Source organism: Podarcis pityusensis (genome assembly GCF_964106645.2).
Source record: "Podarcis pityusensis genome assembly, chromosome: 9".
NCBI lineage: Eukaryota > Metazoa > Chordata > Lepidosauria > Squamata > Lacertidae > Podarcis > Podarcis pityusensis.
In genome coordinates, this window is record NC_138034.1 from 62,029,161 (window position 1) to 62,047,173 (window position 18,013).

The 18,013-nt window shown below is 44.8% G+C and overlaps 3 protein-coding genes across 5 annotated transcripts in view; 2 read left to right on the plus strand and 1 right to left on the minus strand.

The window, feature by feature from the left end:
• Positions 1 to 892: 892 nt before the first annotated feature.
• LOC308485213 (E3 ISG15--protein ligase HERC5-like) overlaps positions 893 to 18,013 on the minus strand; it is a 37,819-nt gene continuing 20,698 nt past the window's right edge. For all 3 annotated transcript variants that reach the window (XM_081020730.1, XM_081020731.1, XM_081020729.1), the window contains exons 13-23: positions 17,665 to 17,828; positions 16,267 to 16,365; positions 15,839 to 15,931; positions 15,650 to 15,754; positions 9,255 to 9,398; positions 7,669 to 7,835; positions 6,896 to 6,962; positions 6,127 to 6,209; positions 4,461 to 4,644; positions 3,878 to 3,977; positions 893 to 1,725 (exon numbers count right to left, since the gene is read on the minus strand). In XM_081020730.1, coding sequence (XP_080876856.1) covers positions 1,511 to 1,725; positions 3,878 to 3,977; positions 4,461 to 4,644; positions 6,127 to 6,209; positions 6,896 to 6,962; positions 7,669 to 7,835; positions 9,255 to 9,398; positions 15,650 to 15,754; positions 15,839 to 15,931; positions 16,267 to 16,365; positions 17,665 to 17,828 — 1,421 coding nt within the window. In that variant the 3' untranslated portion in view covers positions 893 to 1,510. The remainder of the gene's footprint in view (positions 1,726 to 3,877; positions 3,978 to 4,460; positions 4,645 to 6,126; positions 6,210 to 6,895; positions 6,963 to 7,668; positions 7,836 to 9,254; positions 9,399 to 15,649; positions 15,755 to 15,838; positions 15,932 to 16,266; positions 16,366 to 17,664; positions 17,829 to 18,013) is intronic.
• PYURF (PIGY upstream open reading frame) lies at positions 11,485 to 13,337 on the plus strand (the record flags this gene model as incomplete). The annotated part of the gene is made up of 2 exons (XM_081021309.1): positions 11,485 to 11,702; positions 13,196 to 13,337. Exons 1-2 carry the CDS (start codon positions 11,500 to 11,502, stop codon positions 13,335 to 13,337), a joined length of 345 nt encoding a protein of 114 aa, XP_080877435.1. The 5' UTR covers positions 11,485 to 11,499.
• Positions 13,381 to 13,669, plus strand: PIGY (phosphatidylinositol glycan anchor biosynthesis class Y; the record flags this gene model as incomplete). Its single annotated transcript, XM_081021315.1, has 1 exon — positions 13,381 to 13,669. One exon carries the CDS (start codon positions 13,381 to 13,383, stop codon positions 13,594 to 13,596), a length of 216 nt encoding a protein of 71 aa, XP_080877441.1. The 3' UTR covers positions 13,597 to 13,669.

Consider the following 18,013-nt stretch of genomic DNA (forward strand, 5'->3'; position numbering starts at 1 on the left):
ACACGGGGCAGTGCCTGTCTACAGCCAGGGTAGCTAACCTGTTGCCCTCACAATACATCTGGAATTTAACTCTCAGTCCTCTACACCAGGGTTTCCCAAACTTGGGTCTCCAAGCTGCTTTTGGACTATAATTCCCATCATCCTTGACCACTGGTCCTGCTAGCTAGAGATGATAGTAGTGTCCAGAACTGGACACAATACAGTGGTACCTGTATGGTTTACAACCATAATCCGTTCTGGAGGTCCGGTTGTAAACCAGAAAAGGTTGTAACCCAAGGTGTGCTTTCGCCAATGGGGCCTCCCCCCCAAAATGGGTTGTAATCCAAAAAAAGGGACACGCACTTCCGGGTTTGACGTGGTTGTAATCCAAAACGGTTGTATTCCAAAGCGGTTGTAAACCAAGGTACCACTGTATAGTGGTACCTCAGGTTAAGTATTTAATTCGTTCCGGAGATCCATTCTTAACCTGAAACTGTTCTTAACTTGAAGCACCACTTTAGGTAATGGGGACTCCGGCTGCCGCCGGGCCGCCGGAGCACGATTTCTGTTCTTATTCTGAAGCAAAGTTCTTAACCTGAAGCACTATTTCTGGGTTAGTGGAGTCTGTAACCTGAAGCATATGTAACCTGAAGCGTATGTAACCCGAGGTACCACTATACTCCAGTCTTCACCAAGTACACATAAGACTAGTCTGCTGAGCCAGACCTATGGCCCACCTAATCCAACATCCTGTTCTCTCAGTGGCCAACCAGATGCCTGAGGGAAACCAGCAAGCAAAAGATGAGCCCAAATGCCCTCTTCCCTCCTGCCAGCAACTAGGATCTGAACCGAAGGTAGAGCAAAGCCAATACATTCCATTGCGTTCCAGATAAAAGCAGACTCAGAGTACATCTTCGACTTGCATGAAAATATAATTTATTTATAACTTTTTCAAGGATCACAGGGCAGTGAACATGGCCCCCTTCAGCTTTTATCCTCACAACAATCCTGTGACGTAGGTCAGGAGACAAATAGAGTGACTGGCTCAAGGTCACCCAGTGAGCTGGGTGGAAATGCAACTCGGGTTCTGGTCCATCTCCAATGCCTACCAATTTCTCTCCAAGCCCAATTCAAAGGGCAGGTTCTAACTTACAAGCCCTTCTGTGGCTGAGGAGCCCAATACTTCTATAACCACCTCTCCCCATACTGGACCCGTCAACTTTTGATGCCCTTCTCTAGATACAAGAGACATTCAAAGGGTGACAACAAGGAAACAGGCCTTTTATGTGCTGACACCCCACCCCCCCAAAATTATGGAATGCTCTCCCTGGTGCCAATACATTTTCAACACAGACTTCCATTGGCTGTGGGGAGCGATTCATAAACTTAATAAAAACTAAACCATACACTCTGCTGGACTGTTTCAGTGACCTATATCTCTTGTATGGAAAGAGCTGCTTAAGCAAATTGTGGGAAACGACAGCAGTTTCGAGGTGGGGTGCAGAGGACAGCGAAATTACATCCAGGCTTTTTAAGAGAGGCCAAATTTTTCATAGTTCTCTAGAGCGATGAGGAGCATATTCTGGAGAACATCCCTGTTGCTGTATCTAGGAAGATGCAAGACTCGGTAGCAAGTGGAGGCCTCAGGGTACCACAGGTCTGGATCTTCTTTTCTCAAATCCGCAATAGTGACTGTGAATCGTTCCATTCCATGAGCTGGGAAGCAGTCGGTCCCTGTGAGAAACGCTGGAAGAGATGGTAGAAATTAAACAACACATAGCCAGAACGCATCTTAGCAAATGATGATGATGACCCAACCCTGTGGAAATATATATAAAAAATAATTAAAAATTGTCCAGTGGCACCTTAAAGGTAAAAGGGCCCCTGACCGTTAGGTCCAGTCGTGGCCGACTCTGGGGTTGCAGCCAGCGCTCATCTCACTTTATTGGCTGAGGGAGCCGGCGTACAGCTTCCAGGTCATGTGGCCAGCATGACTAAGCCACTTCTGGCGAACCAGAGCAGTGCACGGAAATGCCGTTTACCTTCCCGCTGGAGCAGTACCTACTTATCTACTTGCACTTTGACGTGCTTTTGAACTGCTAGGTTGGCAGGAGCAGGGATCAGAGCAACGGGAGCTCACTCCATCACGGGGATTTGAACCACAGACCTTCTGATGAGCAAGTCCTAGGCTCTGTGGTTTAAACCACAGTGCCACCAGAGGCCAACTAAGTTTTTTCTTGGTATGAGCTTTCATGTGCATGCACACTTCTTCAGATACACTGAAATGGAAGTCACCAGACCTTTATATATAGTGAGAGGGTGGGGAAGGGTATTACTCAGAAAGGTGGTGGGAATGGGTGATTGGCTGACAGGTGTGGTAAACCTGGTGACGACTGTTAACGATTGCAATTGGTCTTACAGAAAAAAGCAAGGGGTGAGATGGCGAAAAATGCTTTATCATGTATAATGAGGTGAGAATCCAATATGGTTTTAAGTTGGGTAATAAGTTGTAATTCAGCAGCTTCTTTTTCCTGTCTATTTCTGTGGGTTAGCTGGCAGGTGAGAATCCAGGATGTCCATTAGGGCTGGGCGATATATTGATATATCGTCCCAAACCGCTTTGAAGTCCTTATCATGATACTGGTTTCATAATTTTTGACCTGGCAATATATTACAAATGATGTGTGTTACGGCTGAGTGATGTCTGGCTTTCAAGTCTATGCAGACTAACAATAGCCCAATACTGGAAATAACCTATAGAAATCCCTGTTGAAATCTGAGTAAGGAATATTTGGAATGTGTCCCTATTGGAACACCTTACTTGCCACAGAAGAGTAATTAAAGGCACTTCAAAGACAGGCCACTTTTGGCAAGACTTGGCTTCCATTCTTTTCCTTTATAAATGAGACAGAAAAGACTTTTATTCCACTCACAACACTCTCTGTGGAGAGGATACTTGAATTGACAAGGCCTAAATAAACATATTGCTTGTGTACTGCGTATGAAACTTAGCAAGAATGTTCCCCTGGACAAGTTACTCTATTTATACATTGTTCTTGTATTTAAATGAAAACCAATAAAAATTATTTGGATTTTTTAAAAAACAACAACAACAATGAAGTGTATACAGACAACCCCCCATTTAGGCATGTTCAATATGTGCGCACACACATGCATCGTGCCAAACCTGAAAGTGACCCCAAAAATCACACAAAAAAAGGGGTGGAATGAGGGCAGAACAAGGCATTTTCAGGCTTTTTCAAGGGTGTTTCAAATACAGTATACAGTGGTACCTCGGGTTAAGTGCTTAATTCGTTCCGGAGGTCCGTACTTAACCTGAAACTGTTCTTAACCGGAAGCACCACTTTAGCTAATGGGGCCTCCTGCTGCTGCCGTGCCACCGGAGCACAATTTCTGTTCTCATCCTGAAAGAAAAGTTCTTAACCTGAAGCAATATTTCTGGGCTAACGGAGTCTATAACCTGACGCGTATGTAACCTGAAGCGTATGTAACCCAAGGTACCACTGTACGTGATTTCACAGATCCGCTGTGCCTCGGAATGTAACCTCCACATAAATGAGGAGTTGCCTGTATTTGATTCTGACCAAACTAAGCCTCCTAGTGCAAAATATACAACAGGAGACTTAGTTTGGACAGAATCGAGTACACATTTCCAGAGTTAACGCTAAACACATTATTACATCTGGCAAATGAGCCACCACAGCCACTAATGGGCTGCGAAAAATTGTGTCCCAGGCTTTTTTTTAGACCCATGTACTATATGAAACCAAATCTGGTGCAGTATTTGCCAGATGTGAAATATATTGGCATCATCTTCTCCTATTCTAATATCAAACAAATGATTCATTTTGACTTTTTAAAAGAAATACGTTATTACAGAGGAAATTCTTCTTCTTTTCTTCAGGAAGAGCATGAAACACAGCCCAAAAATCCTCAATTGTTTCATCCGACCTTTCATAACCATGGTACTTCGCATTCTGTCATAGGAAATAAAAATAGCCCTGCAGTTAATCCTTCAGTATCTCTTTACATAAATCAACATTTGTTGCCCAACATAATTCCGCGAGATATTTCAGTCCCCCTTATGACTTTGTGCAGGGAATCTGAGGGCTGCTCCACACATTCCCTTTATTTTGCCTTTTTAAATATTTAGTTACTTTATGTATTTCTTCATATTTGACCCGAAATCTCTTAAGATGTTTCTAAATCCCAGCCAAATGAATTGATACAATACAATACAAATTCTACATTCACAATTGGACAATACTACTACTACAACTACTAAGAATAAAAAATTCCACAATTTCAGTAAAATAATTAATACCTCTAAACAATGTACATAAATAAAATTATGCAGAACCACAAAAACAAATCATAACAGTGTCAGGGCATCTCAATCCCTTTCCTATAGCATATTTCATCCAGTAGTCAATTGAGCCCTGGGTAAATTTATGTTTTACCTTTTCTAGCTGTTCCCAGTCATATTCTGTACGTCCAAGGAGAACAACACGGAGCTCAGCAGGAAGAAATATTTTCCAAATTTCATTTGGGCAGCCTGTTTTAAATCCACGCACGAATTCCCCAAACTGCTTTTCTACTGAAGTACTGAACATGTAGTTCACGTAAGCATCAACGTATTCTTTCCTGGAAACAGATTAATGCGGTTCATTTATTTACTATATTTATAGCCTGATTTTCTGTGAAGGACCCAAAGTAGTCTATACATACAGATGTAAAAGTATCGAAATAAACTCTCGCCAGTTCATGAAACAGATAAGCAATGTAACTTGAGTTCTTAACTTTTGAAGAGAGTATATTTAGGGAGTCTGCAGAAAGCAACTGTGCCCATACTATCTGGTGAGATCAGCTCTCGGCTCAAACCTAAGCCTGTCTACTCAGAACTAAGTCCCACTGAATTCAATGGTGCCAACCTCAGATAAGCTGGCACAGAACAGCAGCCGAAGAGACTGAGCTGGGAATTGGAAAGTCCCTGGTTTGAACTGTGCCTTTGCTGTTAAATTACTGGGTGTCTTCGGGGAAACCACCCTCTCAGCTTCCCATAAATCAGAGGATATTATACTGAACCCGAGTTTAGAGGGTTGTTGCCAAGAATACAGAAGGCAATTTATGTGAGTTGGGGTAGGCATCTGAAAAAATTATATAACTGCTAAATATTATTTTTGCTACAACCATGTCACCTGTTTGTTGGAATGTCAGATGGGGGCATTCCAGGTCTCCATGCCCCCTTCCCCTAAAAACGTATGTGAAGTTTGAAAGTCTTGAAAAGTTTCCATCTAAGATTTGCTCACGGCTTCCTCAGTCTTTTCTCCTCCAGCAGCCATCCTGGAGCCAGTGAAACCATGGACAATTTGTAGCAGTGGGTTACGATAAGCATGCATGAGTATCACCCGTATGATTCAACATCCAACATCCATGATTATTATGTTTTGCCATATGTATGGCCCTAGGACCTTGACCTATGCTTTTTCCCCTCTGGCAAAGGTACCAGGTACCATCTCTGGAGCTTTTCAAGCTCAAAGGGGCCACAGAGGATAGCAAAATCTCATGACAGCATTACCTAGCATCTTTAGCAGAAAGGTGATTTAAACCCCAGGACTAAACGTGGTTGCTTTCCCCCCTCGCCCAACCAAAGATCCGAGTTAGCCACTGACTTTGCTGAAACAAAGCTTTGACCCCTGAAAGGTATCTAAGAGCATTTATGTTCTTGTATTGTGTTTTGGCATCGACAAATGTCTGGTTTCCAGTTACAGGGGAGCATTGGTGGAAAGGAAAGAGGGGTGCTTAACCAGTCCTGAGCTTGCCAATTCTCTTCTGCAAACCCCCCAAGACAGCTGGCAGCCAGTCTCACTAGTGATTTTGGAGGGGTGGAAGGAAACATTCCAGCAGGAGCATTTTCAGGGGGGGACTCAACGAAGAAGGGAAGGGTTGAGCAACACACACACACACACACACACACAGATTCTGGCCACCTCCAGATAACCCTCCATTAGCATTATAAAGGAAATACAGGACTGAGAACCCAGAGCTTTCATTGCAACATATAGTTCTGTCCAAATATAACTGATTAAAAACAGGGTGGGGTGGAGAGGACTTAACAAATCTTGCCTGTTGCACTTGGTAACCGGAACGTTCGCACCATTTTCTTTCAATTCAACGTCAACTATGGATCCATCATGTTCTTCTGTTATCTAAAAAGGGATGCAACAAACAAACACGTGTCGTTAAGCCATTCCGTTCTTTTATTTTGAAAGCTAGATGCACTGGGTTGCCTGGGAATGAAGGTCACCTTCTGAGAGGGGGCAAATGAAAGGAGGGCTTTGTTTGTGGTGGCACCCTCATTCTGGAATTCCATGCCCAAGCATAACCATTGTTATTGTCTTTTAGGCAGAAGATGTGGCAACATGCAACCCTTGGGATAATCTCGTAAAGGGAAAGGGTGTGACAAGAGATAGAAAAGGGGGTAGAAGAAATAGAGAAAATGGGGTAGCCATCCAACTTTTGGCTCAGGTACAGCCCCCAATAGATTACGACACTCAATAGCAAAATGCTCCTTCACCCCACATTAGACTCCCAATGTTCTAGTGATCTGAGCTTTTAATTGACACCCGCAACCTTTATCCTGTAAAGTTGGGTTCATAAAAAGTGTTCTATCGTTCTGTTTTAGTACCGTTAGATTACAGGTATTTTTACTGTTATGATTTGTAACGTTTATTGCATGGTTTGTATGTTTCAGAGCGGGAAAGTAGGGTTGATTTTGTTGTTGTTGTTAATGGATGAAAAAACTTTCCGTTCAGCCACAAAAAAGGAAATGTGCTTGCCCGCATGTGCATGGGAGAAACATAGGGACTGTTAGAAGATTATCAACATCTCTTACTGTGAAATCCAACATCATGTTTTCAATGACATCTTCATAATCTTCATCCAAGACTGCCTGAAGATTACTAATGGGTAAAAGAGAAAAGGGGAAATAGAATGGTTCCAATCCTAAATGTATTTGCTGACATTTACTCCGACTGATTTGAAGGGAATTTTTAGCACACAGTCCTAACCATGCCGCCTCAAATATCCTACTGAATTTACCCTCCAAAGGAAATGGGGTTTGTATTGCAGCCCTCCAAATAAGCGAGTTTAAAACTGTAGTTGTAGTCTATGCCCCACTATGCAAAAAGGATTTCAACATACAGTCATACCTCGGGATAAATACGCTTCAGGTTGAGCATGTTCAGGTTGCGCTCTGCGGCGACCCGGAAGTAATGGAGCGCGTTACTTCCGGGTTTCGCCGCTCGCGCATGCGCAGTCAAAATTACGGCATGCGCATGCGCGGAAGCGACTAAACGTGACCCGCGCACGCGCTGTTGCATCTTACGTTATATTCAGGATGCGAATGGGGCTCCAGAATGGATGCCGTTCGCATCCCGAGGTACCACTGTATAAGGTCTATCTAACCCAAGAGTGATTAACCCGTGTTCCTCCTGATGCGAATGGTCAGTCCTGGCCACTGGTCATGCTGGCTGGGCTGGAGTCCAACTACCTCTGAAGGAACACAGGTTAGTCACCCCAGAGTAAACCCTGCAATTCTGGTAATGAAACAAGGAAGGGTACTTCTTCACAATGCGATTTCACATGGACATGCAGAATATTCCATACCTTCCTACCACAGGAGAGAGCTCTTTTAAATCTTCCAGAGTTGGCTGAATGTTTGCCATCTTCTTGAACAGAGCAAGGGGGAAAGGGAAAGCAGCTATCTTCATATTATAGAGAGCTATCCCAAACAGCTTCCCGATTAGAAAATATATGTCTTCCTGCGCTGGTACCTAATTTGAAAAAAAATATGTATGTGCATATATTGGAAAATGCAGATTAGGTCAGAGATGTAGAACCTATATCCCCCCCCCCGATGGTGTGGGGGCTCCAAATCCCATCAGCCCCATCTAACATGGCCAATGGTTGAGGCTGATGAGATTTGACTTGCATCCCTGGAACTAGATGCCACTGAGAAGTAGCTATGGAAGCAGCTGGGCTCATAATATCATGCCTAGTCTGGATCTGTGCGCAACACTGGTGCTCTGAAATCTGGATCCTGTGCAGAGACAATCCCTTCCCGTATGCCCTCATTTGACAATGACATATGGTAATACAGGCTAGGTCATGAGTAGGCAAACTAGGAGCCGGGGGGAGAATCCAGCCTAATCGCCTTCTAAATCTGGCCCGCGGATGGTCCAGGAATCAGAGTGTTTTTACATGAGTAGAATGTGTCCTTTTATTTAAAATGCATCTCTGGGTTATTTGTGGGGCCTGCCTGGTGTTTTTACATGAGTAGAATGTGTGATTTTATTTAAATTGCATCTCTGGGTTATTTGTCGGGCATAGGAATTCGTTCATTTCCCCCCCCCCTCCAAAATATAGTCCTTCCATCCCCCCCAAAGTTCTGAGGGACAGTGGACTGGCCCCCTGCTGAAAAAGTTTGCTGGCCCCTGGGCTAGGTGATAAACTGCAGTTCAGAAAAGAAAAGAAAAATAGACTTAGGAAGCCAATTGCAGTATAAGAGAAGCATTATTCTTTCCGCCATGCGATGGCCTGAAAAGTGGTAGCAAATTCAGGAGGGGTACATCTCTCAAGGGACACGGGTGGCGCTGTGGGTTAAACCACAGAGCTTAGGACTTGCCGATCAGAAGGTCGGTGGTTTGAATCCCCGCGACGGGGTGAGCTCCCGTTGCTCGGTCCCTGCTCCTGTCAAGCAGTTCGAAAGCACGTCAAAGTGCAAGTAGATAAATAGGTACCGCTCCAGCGGGAAGGTAAACGGCGTTTCCGTGCGCTGCTCTGGTTTGCCAGAAGCGGCTTAGTCATGCTGGCCACATGACCCGGAACCTGTACACCGGCTCCCTCGGCCAGTAAAACGAGATGAGCACGCAACCCCAGAGTTGGTCACGACTGGGCCTAATGGTCAGGGGTCCCTTTACCTTTACATCTCTCAAAAGCTATTATCTATCTTAGCTAAATGGAAGCTCCGCTGACAGGGGCAGTATATCTGTAAGTACCAGATGTAGGAACAAAAAACAAGGAATGGCTATTGCCTTCAAGCCCTACTCATGAGGCCCCAGAGGCATCTGCATAGCCGTTGTTGGAAACACAGTTCTGGAACCGATGGGACTTGAGATCTGACCCTGCAGAAAAACTCTATGTTGGGGACGCAACATAAATTAAGCACATCATGGAAATGCAACCATACATACCTTGTGGGAGAACCAAATCAGATGTGATTCTTCGAAGTGCCTGAATATCTGTTCTTCTGGAGCACAAAGGTCCCTACTGATGATGGTGAAGAACTCCTGGGATGGCCCACCATCATCAATCCCTGGTTCACCTTCAAAACGCACCTGGAGGGGGGGGGGCGACCCAGCAAATTATTTATATGCAATTTGTAGGAGTGGTTCTCTTACAAAGACTGAATGTGGGCAGTGTTTCTTTGTCAAATTCAAGTAGCACTAACAGCTTTATGTGGTCCAACACAATTAGATCCTCTTTTATTTATCGTCTTACACTCACACATATACCTCTCAAGGCAATGTACAAGATGCAATAAGCTAGAGAAAAAAAAACCCCACTAAAAACACAGAAAACAGCATTAAAAAAAAAAAAACCAAAGTAGATACCCATTGCAGAAACCCATTCATCCATCTGTGAAAGCTCACCAGGGCAAAAAATATTCCATTTCTTCTTCCAACTCTGCAATTCTGGGAAGTGCAGAAAGTGGGCACCTGTTGTATCTCAGGGCAGAAACACTGGAAGCCTGGCCTACTGAAAGCTTTGGAATTGCAAGAGAAGCTCCCCCACAGACTGCAGTGACCTACTGGGTATGCAAGGTACAGTGGTACCTCAGGTTACATACGCTTCAGATTAGATACACTTCAGGTTACAGACTCCGCTAACCCAGAAATAGTGCTTCAGGTTAAGAACTTTGCTTCAGGATGAGAACAGAAATCGTGCTCCGGCGGTGCGACAGCAGCAGGAGGCCCCATTAGCTAAAGTGGTGCTTCAGGTTAAGAACAGTTTCAGGTTAAGCACGGCCCTCCAGAATGAATTAAGTACTTAACCCAAGGTACCACTGTATAAGGTTTGCATAAATAATCTGATCCTGACTTGTACAGGCCTTCTGCATTTGGGTGAACATCCCTGAACTTCACCTGGCAGCCTGAACAAATCCCGTGAGCAAGGTGTTATACGTTGGCAGTCGTTTGCCTGCACAGCCATCTGTAGCTGCCATATTCTGCAGCAGCTGTGGCCTCCAAACCAACCTCAAGGGCAGCTGCATAGAGCCTCTTGCAGAGTAACCAAACTTTGAGGTGACCAATGCATGGACAATGGTGGTCCAGCTTTCTCAATCCAGGAATGACTGCAGCCATTTTAGCAAAATAACTTGGTAAAAACATTTTTTTTCTACCAATTAGCTGTGCCTCCTGTGACAGAGTGGGGTGCAAGAGCACTGTGCCGATGTAAAACTGTGTCTGAATTGTCGTGACTCCCCTTAAGCCAGCTGAAATCGGAAGAGGCTTGACTGATTTCAGGGATGCGGAAAACGTGGCTCCAAAAATTCCCATAATCCAAACCAATGACCTTGCAAGCTATGGCTGATGTGAATTGGGATCCAACCACATCTGGAGGGACACTACCTCCCAATCCATGGATTAAATCAATTTTGCATAAACTGTGCTATCTGATCGTACAGAGGTTTACTCAGAATAAGCCCCACTCATATCAGGACTTGCTCCCATGTAAAGCTGCAATCCTTGACTGTAGCTACTCAGGTATTGAGGATCCGAGCCTAGGTTTGTTTACCCAGAAATAATAAGTCCCCCTCTCTTCATTCATTTTGAAGTATGGTTGCAATGCCCTGCACATCTGGGAGAAAGACCCATTTAAATCAGTGGGGCAAACTTTGGAAGGAACATGCCTAGGATCTGCCACGTTTATGCACAGGATTGCAGCGGCGGAGCCCCAGTCGAATGCATGCACGTTTACTCAGAAGTTCCAGGGGGTTCCAAGAGGCTTCCTGAAAAGCAAACCCGCATTGGGATTTGCAGCCACGATCCCCTGCGCGCGTCTTACTCCAAGTCAACGAAGCTTCCTTGTAAGTAAACGCACAAATGCAGCAGCCTCGATCCCCTGCGTGCATCTTACTCCAAGTCAACGAAGCTTCCTTGCAAGTAAATGCACAAATGCCCAGCGCTTTCCTCCGAAGCGCGTCCTCTACAAAAGTTTCCACAGCTTATGCAGCGTATGCAGTCCTTCAGCACCACCTAGCAGTTGAGCGATCGACTACGAGGAACCAACTACGCAGACTCCCTCTCTCCCCCTATGTGACAACAGCAGCAGCGCTCGCCTGACCCAGGAAACGATCCTGCCCAAGCCGGATTCCCTTCCTGGCTGGCCTCGGCGCTGCAGAGACGGAAGCGCAGCGTCAGGGCGCAGCTGCAGACCATGCAAGCCCTGCCCGGGCTCCGGCTCCTGACTCGCCTTCCGCGCTGGGGGCAGGCGGCGCGAGCGGCAGCGGCTCGGCGCGCGTGGTGCTCCGCGGCCGAGAGCGAGGACAAGGCGGGCGGCGCCCAAGGACAGCAGCGCCCGCCCTTCGACCCTGGCCTGCTGGAGATCCTCGCGTGCCCCTTGTCCAAGAAGCCGCTCAGGTTAGCCGGCTGCCTTTGCGTTGATTCCCACCCCTCTTTTCCACTGCAAAGTCCTTTGTCATTCTGCTTCCAGACGTTCTTGCAACCCGGGTCCCACGCTTAAATTTTAAACCCGTGTCGCCTACAGCTGCCCTTCTCCGCTTGCGTCCTTCCTTTTCCGAATGTGCCTTCCACCTTGCCCTCGCCTCCTTTTTACTGCTTTTTTATTTATTAGATTTAATAGGCCGCCCTTCATCGCTTTCTGCAAAAAGCGGTTTCTGCAAAAAGGGCTGTTTCTTGGTATAAATTTCTCGCGCGCCTTTGGCTTAATGCAAATGCAATGCAATGCGCGGAGTTTCACAGACGCCATCTTGCTGCAAGCCCTTACAACAGCCCTGTAGGGTAGGTCAACATTATCATCGCCATATTGCAGGTGAAGAACTGAGGCCAGGAGAGAATACCGGTAGTTTTTCTAAGGTTCTCGGGAATTCCTTTAGGACAAGATCAGTAAACGGAAGGGTAAGGTTTCCTGAGAGGTAACTTAATTCTCTGCAGTGTGACACCACGCGAAGTTGACATGCCTATTCTAGAACATTCGGTTGGTGCATGGCAACTGGGAGGCCCAACTGATCTGACCTGCATCTTTCTGAAAGTGCAGTAAACCTCCCCCCACCCCCATATTGTTGGGGGGGGGAGCCTTCAGCAAATGCACCAATGCAGAAAATGTTCTTATAAGGTGTGAAATTGTAAGCCGCTGGCTTACCAAACATGATAACCACAACATATCGGAATAATAAGTTGCCCATTATGCGTTCTTTCTATAGTATTAGCATTTGCCATTATTATCTGTTTTTAGGAGGGACGTGGGTGGCGCTGTGGTCTAAACCACAGAGTCTAGGGCTTGCCGATCAGAAGGTCGGTGGTTCGAATCCCCGTGACGGGGTGAGCTTCCGTTCCTCGGTCCCTGCTCCTGCCAACCTAGCAGTTCTAAAGCATGAAGTGCAAGTAGATCAATAGGTACCGCTCCAATGCGAAGGTAAATGGCGTTTCTGTGCGCTGCTCTGGTTCGCCAGAAGCGGCTTAGTCATGCTGGCCACATGACCTGGAAGCTGTACGCCGGCTCCCTCAGTTAACAAAGCGAGATGAGCGCTGGAAGCCCAGAGTCATCCACAACTGGACCTAATGGTCAGGGGTCCCTTCATCTTTACCTATTTTTAGGCACCAGGCAAAAATGTTTTTATTCACCCAAGCTTTGGGACCTTAATTTTCTGGTTATATTTTAGCGGGATGGAGTTGTGTTGGATCATTCTCACATCTATATCTATATATATGTCTGTCTATCTATCTAGGTAGATAGATAGAGATATAGATATATAATTGGTGAGCATTTTAGGTTGTTTTTACTCGTTTTTAGTTTTGGTTTTAAGTTCACCTTTCTGTAAATAATAATAATATACTTTACACCAGTGAAAGCAGTAAGTCTGACCTATGCAGTATTTGCTTATATTTACTAGGTATGAAGAATCCACCAATGAACTAATTAACGAAGAACTGGGTATTGCCTACCCCATCACTGATGGCATTCCTAATATGATACCCCAGGCTGCAAGGATGATTGGCAAAGAGAAGCGGGAAGAGGAGCCTGGGCAGACCTAGACGATTATCTTTGGACGTAAAGACAAGCACAAGCGGAAGAAGAATGTTCCTGTCACTCCCTACGATGACCGTGCTCATCCCACTCTTGTCTTTGGCGGGTCTGTTTTACTCGGCCAGCGTGGACGAAAACTTTCCCCAGGGCTGCACTAGCACAAGCAGCTTGTGTTTCTACAGCCTGCTCCTTCCGGTTACGATCCCAGTTTATGTGTTCTTCCACCTTTGGACCTGGATGGGCCTTAAACTCTTCCGCCACAACTAGGTTAGGCTCGGAAGTGCGTCGGGCCTTTTGGGGTGCGGGTGTCGAATAAAGAATGTAGTTTTGGCTTTCTTTATCCATGGCTAATGTTTTGTCCCAAGGCTCTGAAATGATCAGCTAGGAGCAGTGTGCGCTAAGCTTGCTTGGATAAGGTTTAAATGCCTGTTAGAACATTGCACACTAAGTTAGCCGATGAAGCGGTTAAGGGAGCGAGGCAGGCGAGCCTTGTGTCAACAGCATCTCATGCATTCTTCATTTCCTTTCTGACACATGCACAAGAGGACAGCTGCTGTAGGGGTCGGCTTGTGTGAATGGGGTGACAGGAGATGCAGTCATGCATCCTTTCTGGTCCCTGGGGCAGGGGAAAGCTCTGTGCAGAGCTGTACAGTGGTACCTCGGGTTAAGTACTTAATTCGTTCCTGAGGTCCGTTCTTAACCTGAAACTGTTCTTAACCTTAAGCACCACTTTAGCTAATGGGGCCTCCTGCTGCCGCTGCACCGCCAGAGCATGATTTCTGTTCTCATCCTGAAGCAAAGTTCTTAACCCGAGGTACTATTTCTGGGTTAGCAGAGTCTGTAACCTGAAGCGTATGTAACCCGAAGCGTATGTAACCCTAGGTACCACTGTATAATGGTCACATGTTACCTAATGCTGACAAGCAGTGCATTGCCTAGAGCAGGCTCCCTCAAACTTGGCCCTCCAGATGTTTTTTTGGCCTACAACTCCCATGATCCCTAGCTAGCAGGACCAGTGGTCAGGGATGATGGGAATTGTAGTCTCAATCTGGAGGGCCGAGTTTGAGGAAGCCTGGCCTAGTATGTGCTCTAGATGCAAAATATTTCTGTGGCAGAAGGGTCTTGCATACAGGAATTAGATATTGTAAGAGATGGCTCCAGGTGTGCCAACTCTTGAATTCTCAGGTTATTGTCTAATAGTAAACATGGTGATAATGGCTAAGGCTCGGGGTTTCTCTCACTCTTAAAAGCTGCGCTGTTGTCACACGTACATCTTTGGATTCATGCATGCAGCAGAATTGAGATTCTGACACCTGAGCTAGTGTAGATTAAAATGACATTGAATAGCAGGTAAAGTACCCATGAAAACAAATGCACTGCTTAGTATTGTACTTTGAGTTTGCTTTAAAGAAGGCTGCCTGTCTTTTTATTCTATTCATGTATCTTCTTCTCTGGTGATCACTCATAGCCGAGTAAGATTGTCTTCTATAAACACGGTTTTAAAAGTGAGGCTGTAAGTGACTGTGGAGGCCAATTCTGGATCCACACATCCTTCCACAGTGGGGACATTGGTTTCTGGGCGGGAGTTGATCACGGTGTGGATTTGCCAAGCATGCCTTCTTCTTAGCACGTTTCTCCCTTGCGTCCTGAGTTTGAATGTCTTCAAAGCCCATGACACCTTTGGTAAAGGCTGTTCTCCAACTGGAGCACTCGCAGGCCAGTGTTTCCCAGTTGTCAGTGTTTATACTACATTTTTTTAGATTTGCCTTGAGACAGCCTTTAAACCTCTTTTGTTGACCACCAGCATTACAATTTCCATTTTTAAGTTCGGAATAGAGTAGTTGCTTTGGAAAACGATCATCAGGCATCCGCACAACATGACCAGTCCAACAAAGTTGATGTTGAAGAATCATTGCTTCAACACTGGTGATCTTCGCTTCTTCCAGTACACTGATATTAGTACACCTGTCTTCCCAAGTGATGTGTAAAAATTTTTCGGAGACACCATTGATGGAATCCTTCGAGGAGTTGGATTCATGTATACAATACCCTTGACTAACAACTCAGTTTCCTTAGTGATCACTTGTGCATATTCTATGATGAAATTGCAATGCTTCTTTATACCTGTTGGCTAAAGTCCACTGTTCTGTTCCCATAGAAGTAGCTTAGTGACCCAACAAGGTGCAAGTGTATTGTCCACATGGATCTCACCTCTAAAAATCTGGGAATATGTATTCAGTCTTTTGATCATAAATACTCACAATGCACCTAAATGAATGTTCCACAGTCATGAGTATAGGTATGAAATTTGGTTTCTTACCCTAAGGGCTTGGTGATCTCTGTTTGCATTTCTTAAACTCTGCCAGGTATCCTGTACCAGATGTTGTCTCCTTACAAGTAGTTCACTGGTCATGCCAAAATTTGCCTATGAGGATACAAACATTGGTGTTACTAGTTGTTAGTGTTTTGCGACCCTACATGCTATGTAATATTTTTGGGGTATACATACCATCATCTTTAGAGTGTTGCATGCTGCTTGATGCAGGAAAACCTTAACTTCCATCTCGAAGATAAAAGGGAACTCAAAGAGTTCTCTGAGCAACTGAAATGACACAGAGAAGTAATTTACAACATGAGATAAAAGTATTTAAAAATCAGTATGAAGAAAGTGGAGAATATGGAAACATGGCTCTATTCTCTGAAGATTAAATACATTTTGTTCCAAATGTAAAATTAGCACTTTCATTTTTGCCCTTCTCAAAAAAAGCATCTGCCAAATAACTGATTTTTTAAAAATATAACTTCCTAGTGCGGATGTAAAGGAAGTTTGGTTTATCCAGAGAGAGAGAGAGAGAGAGACTTTCTTTTCTTTTTTCTATACACTGGAAAACAACTTTGAGATGGCAAGAGTAACATAACACTTGAATGTTAAACTACCTCAGCTCCTTTAAGAATATCTGGAAGATCCAGTATTTTTATCATTTCAGGGATGTGGAAGTTGCTTTCCTGGATTCTGAAGCTTCTTCTACAATTTACCTGCATTTGTAAGTGTAGGGTTAAAAACCAAAATTAGCCAATTACAAAAGAAAGACACCATAACTTAGTAGCTTCAATTAATACAAAAATAAAACCAGCTAACCATCTCATAAGAACATAGGAAATATATGGATGTACAGTGGTACCTTGGGTTAAGAACTTAATTCGTTCTGGAGGTCAGTTTTTAACCTGAAACTGTTCTTAACCTGAAGCACCACTTTAGCTAATGGGGCCTCCCGCCGCTGCAGCGCAATTTCTGTTCTCATCCTGAAGCAAAGTTCTTAACCCGAGGTACTATTTCTGGGTTAGCGGAGTCTGTAACCTGAAGCGTCCGTAACCTGAAGCGTCTGCAACCCGAGGTACCACTGTAGTAAGGTGAGCTTTGTAGGGAGTTTCAAAGAGTTGGTGCAGCTATTGGGAAGACATTAGTTCCAAGTCCAACCAATGTACCCCCCAAAAGCAGTAGATTCTCACACCCTGAGCAGGGATTCCCCTGCTGAATTCAGATTTCACATTTCCAAAGTGGTGGATGAAGTTTCTGCCCCACCTCAAGACTTCCTGGTAGCAGCTGGTTACCGAATGGAGTAGCCACCATGCAGAAGCTATTCTGAGCAAGATCCTCTTGGCTTTTTAAAGACGTAGACTGTTCTAGACATGCCACAGTGTGTCTATTAGTAGGAAAGTTAAAAGACTTTACTGCTATACTTCCTAATGGAGGGGTATGCCATAGAGATTCAGGATGTGGTCCTCAGCCTCCTCTGCTTCCACCATGGGGACGAGAAAGAACAGTGAGGTGCCAAGCGAATGGCCCATCAATTTACAGTGTTTAGGCAGCAGTGTGTATACTCAAGACTAGCTCTGTTTGCTTTAACGTTGACCAGCAGGCAGCATCCACAATTCCAGACAGGATCGCCCCAACTCCACCTAGAGATGCTGGGGACTGACACTGGGACCATTTACATGGTTTATAATAATATAATGTAATAATAATAATTTATTATTTATACCCCGCCCATCTGGCTGGGTTTCCCCAGCCATTCTGGGCGGCTTCCAGCGAAAAATTAAAATAATTCATCAAATATTAAAAAGCTTCCCTAAACAGGGCTGCCTTCAGATGTCTTCTAAAAGTCAGATAGTTGTTTAGTTCTTTGGCATCTGATGAAAGGGCGTTCCACAGGGTGGGTGCCACTACCGAGAAGGCCCTCTGCCTGGTTCCCTGATTTACATTTACAGCTGGTCCCTTCACCAGTTAGATCTCTCATGTGACGCCTCACGCCTTCATTTCAAGCGCTTCCCTACCTCATAAAGCATTCGGAGGACATGGAGAAGCAAAACAACTTGGAGTGTTTCCTCAGGATATCTTCTACGTTCAATGAGAGAAGACAGCTTGGCAGTGGCAAGCCTCTGATAAATGCACACCAGATCCTTGAAGAAGGCAATTTCTAGGTTGGCCCACAAAGATTCTGTAAAGAAATAAACTTTTGTTGTCTTAGTTTATTCCTAGACTACCCTTCTTCCCAGAGTGGTTTGCAGCGTAGTCAAATACCTAAATACAACAATAAATCTAAAAAAAAATTAAAAACCACCTGCTTAAAACAACAACCGAATCACTTCCATGATGCAGCAGACAAAACCCCCAAAACTATAA